General features: G+C 35.5%; 1 protein-coding gene across 1 annotated transcript in view; it reads left to right on the forward strand.

Annotated features, from left to right (window-relative positions):
- The first annotated feature begins 3,609 nt into the window (after positions 1-3,609).
- LOC128231320 (uncharacterized) overlaps positions 3,610-14,326 on the forward strand; it is a 31,276-nt gene continuing 20,559 nt past the window's right edge. The window contains exons 1-2 of the mRNA XM_052943978.1: positions 3,610-3,939; positions 7,677-7,865. Of these exons, the coding sequence (XP_052799938.1) occupies positions 3,897-3,939; positions 7,677-7,865 (232 nt within the window). The 5' untranslated portion in view covers positions 3,610-3,896. The remainder of the gene's footprint in view (positions 3,940-7,676; positions 7,866-14,326) is intronic.

Genomic DNA, 14,326 nt, shown 5'->3' on the forward strand with positions numbered 1-14,326 from the left:
GAAACATTTCAGTGTTATTTCAATTTTATGATACAATAATTAATGATAATATGTGTACATATACATGTATTGCAGCTGGTATACAACTGTTTGTTTTAGGGTGGCATATGACTGTTTAAGAATGCTATACTTATGCACCAGTCAATTGTAACCACGGCCCACCCAGGTCCGGGGGTATACCGAGGATAGCCGGGGAAATGGGCCGTGTTTTTACCTTTCAGGTGACCTCGCAGTGCCGGGTGAATGCGGTGGTTTTGTCTTCGCGCAAAATATAGCGGGGAATGCGCCTTACCTTGGGTCTCTGGGGTGCGGGGGAATTTGGCGGGGATTTTACCATCAGTTTGTCCCCGCAGGGTGGGGATTTTACCTGGGGTTGATTGACCGAAAGTCAAAGTCCCGCTATTCCTGGGACCTGGGGGGGGGGCGTGGTTACAATTGACTTGTGCATTAATAAGAAATCGGGTGTATCACCTTGTATACAGTGTCTTCAGTTTTCATTGGAATTTGACATACCAGTATTCCTTCATATAAACATCAAAAACAGGATCATGGAGTTCGTTGTTTGTCATTTTTTGGGGCGTTAGGCATCAAACTTACCTATGGCATCGAATAATTTTAGATAGGTTTGACATATAGTGACCAAACTTGGTAAATAGGAAGTGTATGGAAACCTTTCATGGGATTGGGTTTGGGCCCCTAGTGACTGATTGTACTGATTAACTTGAGTTAGGGTTGACATGTTGCGATCAAATTTGGTATATAGGAAGAGCTTATGGAGAACTGTCATGGGATTTCGTTTGGGGCCCTTAGTTTGTTCATAAAGAGCAGCATTTCCTTGAACATTTAGGTCGAAAAGTATAAAAACACTTAGCAAATATGTTTCATGTTGATTTCATCAATGCTAATGTTGTTTTATCCAAAAGCAGCACACAAACTTAATTCAGTCCCTTAAGATCAGTATCTTATAAATGCTATTTGACTTACCTTGAGATATTCTGAAAGTGCATCATATTTGTATATCTCATCACAGTGTTTCATATAAATATGAGTGTTTTATATAGAAGTATAACTCAGATGCCTATTTGATGAAGAAAAAGGTGAAATGATGCTGAAGTTGAAGGGATAAATTTTTATGTCAAAATCCCCTGGAATGATCTCCAGAACTATGGCAGGTATGATACAGAGATATATTGGCCATTAATGAGCATGATTTCACTGTCAACTTTATTATCTGATATGTATATTTTTTTCTTAATTTTGACATATAATCATTTGGACCAAGAATACCAAGTGTGTGGTCCCCTAACAGGTGTCATGCTTTTTCTGTTATATCTGTTTCAGATTATCATGTGTTGTTGACAGGGAACCAAATTATGACATCATTTCTGTTAATTGTAAAACTGCAAGTCTTAAGATTAACAATTAAGCGTGATACTAATTGGAATCTGATATGTGATTTCATTGGCTAGATATGTAGGTGATGGGTATCTATCTACATGTCAAGTTTCATTTCAATCACTTAAGTACTTTCCAGACAAGCACCCCCAATCGAAAAAATATCAGGTTAAGGGGAGATAACTCAAATATATGGAGGACAAGATTATGGTTCGTGTGCACTGCACTTCTTCTAATTGCGGATGATTGCCATCTATCTATATTTCGAGTTCCATTTCAGTTCCTTCACTGATTTTCAAGACAAGAGCCGATTTCCGGAATACTTGTACTTGTTGCTTAATTTTAAGAATCTTCACCTTGTGTCTTGTAAAATATATTATTCAAATGCTTTTGGGTAAAAAAAAAAATAATTACATCAATTGAAATGATCGGGCTCGAATCCTATTTCATGTTCTCTAAGATCTTTGTGCACATTACATTGTTTGTAGTGTCGTGTCAGTTTTCTGATTTTTTAAACAGCAAAATTTCTTAAAACATTTACTTTCTTATTTTAAAAAGGATTCAAACAAAAATTATTAATTTAAAAAGGTGACATTTAAACAATACTCAACTGGCCCATTATTACAACTCCAGACTCGGCTTTATTTCCCTGGTGCAAAGGAAACTTTGTAAAACTAGTAAATAATAAACATAGTTTATGCCATTTGACAGCAGCTGTTTATACCCCGGAGAGCTGCCCTTGTTCGTTCATCTCTTGTCAATGCTTGGGTCAAGGGACCTAAAACTTAGTAGTCAGGTTGTTCATGACAATTAGATGAACCCTCTTGAAATTAAAATCAGTTGGTCAAGGTTTTGGTGACATTGAGCTGAAAATCTGTTTCTGGTCAATTAAAGAAGTACTCTGGGGCCCAGGGACAAGAAGATCAGGTTAAGGGAAGATAACTAAAGAAAATTGCAGAGTGGAATATTGGTTCTTATGCACTTCACAGCACTTCCTATCATCGCAATTTATCTACATTTTAATTTTAATTTTAATCCCTTTATAACTTTCCAAGACATGGCCTGGATAAGCTTTCATTATTGAAAAAGGTCAAGGGTAAAGGGGAGATAACTAAAAAATATGCAGTGCAGGATCCCGGTTCTTTTGTGCTGCACTCCCTCTCATTGCCATCTACTAGTATCTATATTTCAAGTTTCATTTCAAGCCTTTATCTTAATATCTAGTATCCCTTTATTATCTAGGATATATTTTCCTAGATATGGCCCAGACAAGAATCCATTTCCAGGTAAAGAGGAAATAACTACGGTAAAGAAATATGTTAGGAAGGATAATGGTGCTAACCTTTTGACATGTACTCTATCCTCAGAACCCATATTTATTTGGGTTAAAAGTGTTGGCACGGGGGTTTAGGGCTTTATCCAAAGGAAAGTTTAACTATGGTGCAATTTGGGCTTATTTTATTATTTTTTTCTCTAATGTTTTTATTTTTTATTTTTATTTGATTTTTTTTTGGGGGGGGTGCATCTTCCTCCTCCCCAAATACCCCCCGCCCCCCTCACACACACACCGTGACACGGTACTGCTAGTGCAGACAAGAATCCATTGCCTAAAAATATCAGGTAAAGGGGAGATAACTTAAAAATATGTTAGGCAGGATAATTGTTCTTTACTAAAAAAATGCAGGGCAGCTTTATTATTCTCGTGCACTGAACTTCGTCTTATCGCTACCTATATTTCAAGTTACATTTAAATACCTTTAGCACATTCCAAGAGCACATACATGTAGTATCAAAAGATGGCTAAGGGGGGATAACTTAATTAATAACATTGCATGATATGATAATAGTTCTTGTGCTGTGCGCTTCGTCACAGTGCCATCTATCTTAATTCCAACTTTAATGGCAATCCCATCAATAGTTCTAAAGTTGTTCAAGAGTGTGATGGACGGACAATTAGCGTCGACATAAATGTGCACTGAAGTCCGTACTTTAATTTGTGACACAAATATATGTCATGTGTATTTATTCTCTCAAACTCCTATCCATAAAAAGTACGTTGATGAAATTTAATACAAATGAGAGCAGTCAAGGACTCGAAATGTTTACAATCAGTGACAGTTAAATCAGGCATGCTGGTATTTACGTGGGCTTTACGTTTTTTTTCGGCACGTTAATTTTACGTATTAATCTTACTTAACAAAGCAAAACACTATCGGCAAGGCACATGGAAAACAAATGGAATTGTTTTGTTTTTGTTTTGTATTGTTATTATGTTGTGTTTCCAAAGACTGGGTAAACATCACGTACATTCTTAACCTAGTTACCTACTTTCGCTTTCGGTTTAGAAGTAAGGGAGGCTACTCTGTTGCAGGTCACGTGACCAAAATAGGAAATGCTCTGTTCCTAGAAAAAACAACAAACAGTAAGTCCGAAAAATGGTGAATTTCCTGAAAATTCTGCTGACATTATGGCCAAATTTAGCGTGAATATCAAGTTGAGAGATGGCTGAAGCCCAGGACGACCCGATTGTCATTTGTTCAGACGGTAAGTGTATCTTTCTTATCGTTGAAAGTTTTATTTTTTTACGTATTTTTAGATTCTGAAAAACAATATTTTGCGTGTGATGGGTAAGGTCGTATTTGGGGACATAATGTCAATACCTTTGTTTCTTTGAATAGGAATAGTATAATTCAATGATATTGTTAAAGCCATTTATTTATTTATTGGACAAAACTTGAATTTATTTCATAACTGACCACTGAGTTATCATTTTGCACCAAATTGAACTCCTGACTACTAATAGACACTTCACATAATGTACTGACACCGGAAAACCTGCCTGCATGAGGATATTTACTCATGTCAAGTTTCACGACTGGTACCTGACTGTTCCTGATTTGAGAGAAAGATGAATAAGCTAACTGTTTAATTGATCAAGCAGTGTCACAGACTCAGAAAAGTATACACAATTTGGGGATTGAACCCTGAAATACCTTGCTTGCATGTACATATAAGGATCTGTATACTGGTCACTGAAAGCGTTAAAAAGCAGTGTACACAAACAATAATGTGTTGTGTTCACGCAATGGTTAAATTGGCACAAGTTTGACAGCAAAATAATTTTCTCTGGCTGGTAAAAATAAAATTAAATGTTACAAGCCTACTGTGGATAAGAATCGATCTAGTTTCCTTTCGGTAAAATTTCAGTTAAGTCTTTGACATTGAACCGCTCATATAAATTTTTCAATTTCCCCAAAATAAATGTGCATAACTGTTGCCCAATATCATTCAAGTATGAGAAAACACATGTCGCTAATGTCATCGGGCTGACAACAACCCGTATCAAACTTTTAAATTAAATATATATTTTACTCATTCAGAACAATTGGGTGGATGTATTGATTTATATTCAAGTAATAATTTTGAAAAATATAGGAACACAACCGTTGTAACAAGAATTTGTCTTCCTGATTAGAATAGTACATGGCGATTGAATAAACATTTTCATGTTACTCATGTTTCCCTTCGACATGTGTTTGAAGCATGGAAAGTAATTATGACCCCGAGAGTTTTGACCTTCAAAATGTAATGAAAGCCTTTCAGATACAAGAAAGCATCCATCCTAAGTTTCAATAACTGACATAATGGTACTTTCTGATCTGTGCAAGTTACCAATGTGACACTGTGACATTTACCCCACAGACTGGAAAATCACCCCTGAATTAAAGGACACAATTAAATACTAAAAGTGCCTTGAAAACACTCATTGCTCTTCTCAGTTTTTTTCACCAGATTCAGCCATATTTCAGTAGGGGTGAAAAACCATTTTGCCTTTAGAATGCATTAAACTACTTGTTCACATGGAAAACATGTAAAATTTGGATAGGCTTACAGAAAAATCAATATCCTTAACACTGGTATGCTATACATGTTTGTGCACAAGGAAACCATGATTTTGCAGCTTTGTTGTTACTACTTTTAAATCAAACGCTCCTAATATATTGAACAGAATGATGCATGCATAGTTTTTACTGTTTAATACTGAAGACAAGTTCGTGAGCACCTGATGAAATATATTTGTAGATTAACTTGTTTCAATGTCATTGGCAATTATAAGCTGTGACTTGTTTCAAAGTCTTTGGCAATAAGCTGTGAACATTGATAAATAAAAATATATTAGGATAAATCAAGTAGAAGGGCCTGAAATATTTGAATCAGTGATGAGTAAAATCCAGGAATGCATGAGACTGTCCTCATTTCCTTGAAACTGACGAGTGTCAAATCCATATAGTAAAGCCTGTATTACAGTGGAAGAGATGTGTAACAAACAGTTAAATTTAAAAGGAAAAATTAAAAATGGGCGAAGATGTGCACGTAAGATACAGCACTTTCTTACCCCAGAATAAAAAATTGCACAGGTCATGTTGAAAGACTTTGGCATATCTATGTTAATTCTAAGACAAAGAAGTAAATAAGGCTAAGGCAGTATCTTCTTTTCTGGTTAATCCAAATATTTAAACTAATCTTTTATTGGCACTTTTTATTAAATTGTCATAGATGACCACTTAAGTTTCTATGAACACCAATAGTTTGGTCAGGGAAAATAGGAATATGTCAGGGATTTTTATATTTTATGATTTGAGCATACATGCCATAACCCCCGGTGGGGGGAAAAATCCCCCGGAATTTCGACCCATCCCCTGGTTTCCCGCCGGGGGATATATATCCCTTGGAATTAAAGAAAAAAAATGTGTTTTTTTTTTTTTTTCAAAACTTGCTCAAGGGTGACAGTGGAAAGCATCAATAATATTATGAGTGCGAAATTCCATGAAGGACCATGATCACTGAGTCCAAAAATAAATGCAATTTGAGTGTATTTCTGTATTTATTCTTATATTATAAATGCAGAAATTGCGCAAATTTTCGTCGCTAAAAAATCCCCTGGTGTAATATCAAAATCCCCTGGAATTCAGACCAAAATCCCCTGGGAAGCCTCTCAGAAATATGGCATGTATGTTTGAGGGAACTCTGCATAACAACCGTGTACCAATGTTTCCACTACTTATAAAATGCCAGTTGTAGTGGAAAAAAAATCTCATAAAACATTTCCTTTAAACTGCTAAGTATTGTTGCCATGGCTACATGTTAGACTGCTTGTTAGTCAGGTGTTCAACCAACTGAGCAAATTGGCCCAGATAACTCAATTATATGCAAGTTATCACTATGACACCACTATTGCCAGTGGAGCTCGTGCATTTAGAGCAATAAATGATTAAACCCCAGCCTGATAACATACTTCTTCACCTGGTTGTATGTGAATTTGATAATGAGCTGTATGGCATTATTTTGCAACTTAAAACCTCAGTGTTTACTTTATCACTGTCTGCACAGGTCCTTCAGTATCTTTAGGGACAAGTTTCCAGTCTGAGTGGTTGAATATTATGTACAGCAGAGGACTGGTCACAAAAAAGAAGAAAGGTGTTAAGTGGCCAGGGATGTTTGTTTGAGTTTATTAAGGTCTGCTCGCACCTGTATACTGCATTATGATTTGGCCGTGATGCCATCATGGCATAAATGGCATAAATTGTGCAAAATGCCAGAAGTGACGTAAGATAGAAGTGCAATACATAGTCAAATCCAGTTATTAGAAGACTTGAAGAAATGGACGCAGAGAGAGAGATACAAGAGAAACACTTGCTATAACTTTCATGCATTTCATTAGTACTGAGTATACCATTTTCCCAGTACAACTCTAAAAATGCCAAGCCCTAGACAAGGAAGCTACCCCTACCATATTTTAATGTCTTTCAGATTGTCACGGCCGAGTTTGAACTGTGACCTTCTGTACCCGCAGGGAAAGCTATTCCTCTGAGCTATCCTGATAATCGCGGCAGTCAGTTGCCAGAGGCTCTATTCAATAATTATAGTTCTTATTCTTAGATATGCCTCAGTGACTCCATTACGTGTATGGCCCTATTAATTTTAAAGTCATTCAAATTAGGTAAATCTAAGATTGTTATTGAAAACAGCCTCAGGTAAAAACAAGCTGGTGACGCATGCACTCTGTAAGGTTGGCTTCAATGGTTTGAGACCAAGACTAGCTGCAGCCTTTTCACAGGTGCTATAAACATGAACATGCTTTAACAATGTCCATACATCATGTAGTGATTATAAAGTGGGTTCCCATTTGGTAAATTCCGCCTGAAGTTCAGGTACATTGGTATATGTTTTGCCTTCCTCATATTAATTATCAAAGACATCAATTTTTCTATGCCTTCCAGATGATTCGGACAATGACGATGTTGTGCTGATAAAGGAAGAGATAGAGGTGGACAGTGATGATGTCATCTTCCTGTCAGAGACAAAAGCTGTGCCGGTTACACCCACTGACTCTTCCCCTTCTGTCTCTACCGTGGGGAAAGGTAGCACAGGTCGACACAGCCCAGATAAAACACAAAATAATGGCTCAGGTACAGTTGAAGGCATTCTCACAACAGTATGTTTATAACTATTTTCAAAGTTTTTTTAAACTTTTTAATGGAGAAGATGTAGATAAAATTTGCTAGAGAAATTCCCAATACCTTATAATCAAGCAATATCTGAATACCCTTAAAAAGATTCTAACTGTTTGGAATTTTTTTATAAGATACAATGTACTAGTAAAGTGCACATTATATAAAAAAAATCTTTGTTGTATGTAGTGGCTTTGTTTAACGGAAACTGAGAAATCAAATGAGCTTTTTTTATGCTCGATAATTATGCTATGTGTATGATCATAAATGTCTAATGCTTGTGGAGTTCAGACTGTATTGAAAACAAGTTGTTTTCTTTTCTGTGAACAATAAACTCAACAGAAGTTCATCAGATATCATTTCACATTAACAGACAGGATGTTGTTGTCTTTCATATGTATCCCGTTCATTATCATAATCAATTTTATTCAGTTTCGATGATTGCTGATTAATGTGTTGAAAAATCAGACTCAAAACAGATTCTTTTATCCAAATGAAGTAGGAGTATTTCGATTGACTGTTAGAAAATAATCGAAATGATGTAATTCTGTTCATTTATGTTTTTCATTACATAAGGTATTTACTTCTCAGAAGTACAAATTTGTACATACATGAATACAGGCGTATATTTTTGTGATGTGTGACTTATTTATTTGGCTTGTCAATGGTAGCTGGATAGAGATTAGCTGATACCATGCCTTTGTGTATGGTTGAGACAGTTTTATGTCATACTTTCAAATTAATGTTTTGTGTATGATTTCTTAAGTATATAATAACACCGTGAAATCTTTTAAGTATGCAAAGTATGCAGAAGGAAGAGATAACGTGACAAGAGATCAAAATCAACATTTTTTTCAAAACGTAATTCAATTTTATTGGTCTCCATTTACTGTGTGGTAAGAAGAGGAACTCTGCTATTTTGATGTGGAGGCAATACCCATGTGACCCCCACCCCCCACCCACACTATGGGATGACAAAAAGTACCTGAAGTAAATATTTAGCACATGAAACTTATTGCATAGGTAGGATGTACCAAATGAGGTACCAAAACCTTCTATATATTGATGTTTCTTGGTAACCTCCTGGTATTTTAACCCCAGTCCCAATTTTTTTTAAAGTTCTTAAGTCCCTTACGACAGTATAAAGTTGAGTTCACTATTTTTGATGTTCATTTCTCTGCATACCTTTTACTCCTTTAACAGTTTTTAGACTTTACATAGGAATTATCTGTATGATAAATACAATAAACTATTTTCCACTTTTCAAAATGGATTTTAAGTATGTATTTTGGCTAATTGAAATAAGCTTCTTAAACCTGTCAAGCTTAAGAAGTTTCAAGAAATTGGGGCAAGAAAATATGCCTCAATTATGGTATTTTATTTGTTATATTGCGAATACACAGCATATGATATAGTATGGGACAGTGACATTGATTCTAGACCAACAACATTGGTTGTTCCGGTCATATATTGTCATTTATGATTATTCGATTCTTCTCGATAATCATTACATCACTAATTACAAATGACTGTAAAATTAATTAAAGTCTAATTGAATGTTCATAAATCGATATAATTATATAGAATTTTGGTTTATTAGGAATTTTATTTGACATTTTATCAATATTATTGCTTTTGTTCTTCTATACTGCATTTAGTCATATCTGTGCTGTGATATGAATATCGTTATTTTTGTATATGCTATAAACCTGTTATGATTTATTTAATGCAAGAAATTTAGACACACTTCAAGGGTATTATATTAAAAGGACTCTCTCAAATTGTCAAATAGCAACTTTTAATAAAAAGTTTTTGCCCGGATGCATTTATTGCAAATGTTTAAAAGTCTAAGATATTGAAAGCTTGCAACATAGAGGAAATGGGGGGGGGGGGGGAGTGTCACAGTTGAATGTAAGCCAGCCTGGTACTGTGAACATCACCTTAGTTCTGCTGCAATTTATCTTCCCCATGTGAGGCTCAGAGCTCGTGATGAGGACCCTCCATTGAGAGCACCCATCCTTGATGTTTTGTAAGAATGAGTTCATTTGAACTTAGAAATTCAGAACAATGTTAGTTACACAATCATGATTAAAATAGAAGGCCTCACATGCACAGCTGACGTACTACTATAATAGTATCATGTGACAATACTACAGATGATTGCACTTAATTTGAAAATAGTTTCTTCGAACATTGTTGATTATTGATGTAGTTTGCTTGAAAATCGTGATGTTTAAGGCAAGACTGAACATTATGCTGAAATGAAGCTGTTAAAAAGATTGTGTGTTTATGTTGATTCAATGGATAAATCTATATTTATTGTCAACCTAATGTAAACAAATAACTCTAAGTATATAACATCCTTTTCTAAAAAGTGTCTGTTTTGTTAAGTCATACGGCTAAAACACGGTATTTGTCCACCTAAGTGTCTCACCAAGGTGGAAAAATGAACTTCCATGCAGGGCCATGAAATTTTGTCCATTTTTAGTTTAAAGTTTCAGTCATTGGAAATGATATTTGTTTTCCTACAGTCGCTTTTATAAATTTATTTTTTTGGCGACTTTTACATACAGGTCAGTGTAAGGTTACAGACACTACAACAGGCATATAACAACAAAGATTTTAATGGAAACAAGTCTGTATTATTCAGGTTAACACAGAAAACTAACAATTAGAATGTTAACAAACAAACGCATAAAATCTCTGCTTGAGATAAGCATAAAAAAAAACATATTTCATCCCAGTTGCGATGAACTCTAAAAATTGACAAAAATGATCACACAACTTTAACTGTAACTTTTAAAGTTTGTAGAACCAAGTGCCCCAAGCACATTGTTTTTCTAAAATAAACACTTTTCCTATCAAGTATAGTCAGTTTCTGCTGTTTATATCAATAGAACATATTTTTTGTATGAGATAGAAATAGACTGCACTACGGTTACGGACTCTACACATTGTAAGAACCAACACATGCTCAACATTTTCTATTTGAAATACACATGTTTGTGTATTTTCAACAGATTAACTTTAACTTTGCTGAGTTCCTGTGTATTGAATTTAAAATGACCTCTTTCATTGACAAGTTCAGGAGCTTCTAGCTTTGAAATGATATGTTCTGTTGGCTCCTGAGAAACGTCTGACTTCTCAGGCCACACATATGCGTTTCCAGCTTTCTTCATATATTTAAGCCCATATTCTGTTTCAGATTTACTTGTAATTTCAGCAACGTAAACACTTATGGGTCCTTTTCTCGGTTTGAGCCCAACGGTAACAAAATCACCAGGTTGAAAGGCTGTATCTTGTTGGGATGTTGTTGCTGCTGTCTCTTCTATTTTTCTCCTCTTGGCTTTTGGTTGCTTGGTCTCCGATATTCTTTTCAAAGTTATTTGTTTCTGTCCTTTTGTTTGTTCTTTGCAGGTTGCTTTAGGCTGCTCCTAGTTAGATGGTTGTTTCTTCTTTACATTTAGTTTTTCTTGGACTTTACTAATAACATCAAGGTTTCTTTTCTCCCACTTATTAACTATGTCTACATTCTCACATTTTGATGTTACACCATTCACACAAGCATCACAGTAACAACTAAGTTTCCTTGAGTTCAGCTCATAGTACCAACAGACTTAACAGAGTGCAGCTTCCGTGTTCCAGTTAATGTTTGTACATTTGTTTCTGGTCGGTTTCTATTCACATTTTCAACAAATACAAATTCTCTTCTCGACAGAGTGCTTTTTACAGTGTCCACTACTTCCATATTCAGAGTTTCTTGACAAAATTGGTAAACGTCTTCAGCATTACCAAGAACTTTCCTGTTACTTATTACAGCACGATAACAAGCATTCTTTACAGTTGCACCCAACCCATCACAGACATTCTTTCCATGAGACGTTTCAAAGTAGTTTCGAGTCATTTTGGGCTGCTTTCTGAGACTGATATCAGCAAACGCCTTTTTCCCCTTGTACTGGGCTGCACACCCATCAGTCCACTCGTGGAGTTCACCAATCTTCACCCCTCTGCTTTCTAGTAATTTAATGGCTTGATTCTCAAAGACAATTGCTAAATCCGCATCATGTTTGGTTTCTTCACTTATTCCAATGATGGCATGTTTTACTGTAACATCTTTGTCATCAAGACTTTCTTTATAGTAGCACATCATTGGATGTACAGTTATCTGGTTTCTATCAAAGAACCCTGACTGCACTTCACTTTGGAAGACACATGCATAGTTCTCACTGAAATCCATTACCATGGCTACAGATCCCTTTGTTAATTTCTCTACACATACACCCATTTGTTTCTGTTGCCAGGATGCTCTAAATGCATGCTCTGGGTACACCATCATGTCTTTCTCTAAAGCTGTCAAAAACACTTTGAAATCAGCTTCTTTGGGCACACAAGAAACGCAGCGCTTTACTTTGTCATATTTCTTTATTTCAATGCTTTCCCATTGATACCATGACACCATCCCATCTCTGTTCTTTTCTTCCATAGTCGCCAAATACTTTTGAAGGCCTTGTACTCCACATTTTTCACAATTTCTTGACACACATTTTAAAGATGGCTCTTGTTCATAGCTGCAGAATGTTGCATCACTCAGACTCTTCTTATCAATCTTAATGTCTTCTGTCATGTCAGTCTCTTTTACAACTCGTTTCAATGTTGTAAGTGCTTCTACTTTCAGGGCTACATTACAACAAGTCTGGCACAGGCATGACCGTCTGCTTGTCTCGGACACTTTCTTTACATTAACTGGTTTTAGTTTGCTGAATGATGTAAGTCCTATTTTATGATTGGGGTTTCTTGTTTTGTATAACTTGTGTGCTTCTTCTAGTGTCATTGTCATCACATGTTTCTGTAGTGTTTCTTTCATACCAGTCTGAGTTTTGATTCTAACAACATCACGTTTGGATGGCACCTCTCTGCTAATTTCAGCACTCAGGTAGAACTCTTTCACTGATTGTTTCACATGATCACTTATCACATCACATCTTGTTTTTCTCTGTTTCTTTTTCCACCATTCATTTCTCATCTTCCTTGTCTTGTAAGACACATTGAAATATTTACTAACTGTGATCTTTTTGTATTTCCTTAGTACTGATTCATGTATTACATCATATGCATGTTTCTTTTCTCTGTCTTTTCGAACACCAATGTTTACTTCGGAAATACTTTCTTTCAAGGAATTCACTATAGCATCTGCTACTTCAAGTTTCTTCTTACAAGCTGGTGTCATTGTTACTCCTTGGTCAGAAAGTACTTTGGATGTTGAAGGTGACTCAATAAGCTTCTTTAAAATGGCGGCTTTCTTCTTTGGTGTCCTAGGCAGAATGCCTTTCACCATTTGCGCTCGTCTGTATATTGTTGCACGGGATAAGTTACTTTTGTTCTGTCTGCTTTCTCCATGACTGTCATTTTCATCAACTGTGTTAACAATTGGAATTGTAGGAGACTTAAGTTTAATTCGCATTCTCCAGGCTTGTGTTCGCTTCACAGCTTTTTTCTTTTTTTCTTCCAGAGCCGGTTTCTTACTCTTTTTAACACCAGGATCTTCAGAAGAACATGTTGTTTTCATCTTTTTTCTCTGTCTGTATCTTTTCATTTCTTCAGCTTTTTTCTTTCTTAAGGAGGCTTTTAATTCAGGATCTGAATTGGCCATGAGTTTCACTTTCATTCGAGCTTCCTTCTTTCTTTCTGTGTCTTTCTTTTTGATTTCAGAATATTTTGTGGAGTTTTCTGTTTTCTGACGCATTCTCCATGCCTTGACTTTCAGCCTGTTTTTCTCCTTTTGCTTCTTTTCTATGTCTTCATTCTTTTCAGCATTCATTTCAGCATTTTTTTCAAGTTTCCGGGATCGCAGTGATGATTTTCGGCTCTCTTCTGTAAAAAGACATTCTGAATATTAATTAACCTTAAACGGTTGGGTTCAATGTATACCTTAGAATATTAATATATATGGTATATAAATCTTCATATAAAGACAGGTTTTGTGAAAAGAAAAACCTCAAAAGGTATAAATGTCCCTATATGGTTCAATTGTATTGTTTCTGTTCATAAAAATGTTTTTGAACATACTTACACTAGACTTAGAAACAAGTGGCCGTATTTTGTAGAGTTGTTGTAACCTGAGTACAAGTACAAATCAAATATTACTTAAGCTTCAATTCTGTACATTTAACAAGTATCCACTGTGTCTGTGATCTGTATATTATAACACTGATTGTATTCATTGGCATACACGCCAATCTTTATGTAAAAATATTTCATCTCGGCTCCGTAATAGGCTACACAAAATGAAATTGTGTGTCATACTGTCATAGGATTTCCATTAAACAACCTGTTAAGACCATTTTAGTTTGTTATATGTTGGGCATGGCAATTTCAACAAATAAGCATCACAACATGTGCATTTCATGTGGACAATTGCA

The sequence above is a fragment of the Mya arenaria genome, chromosome 4, assembly GCF_026914265.1.
Source record: "Mya arenaria isolate MELC-2E11 chromosome 4, ASM2691426v1".
NCBI classification, from domain to species: domain Eukaryota; kingdom Metazoa; phylum Mollusca; class Bivalvia; order Myida; family Myidae; genus Mya; species Mya arenaria.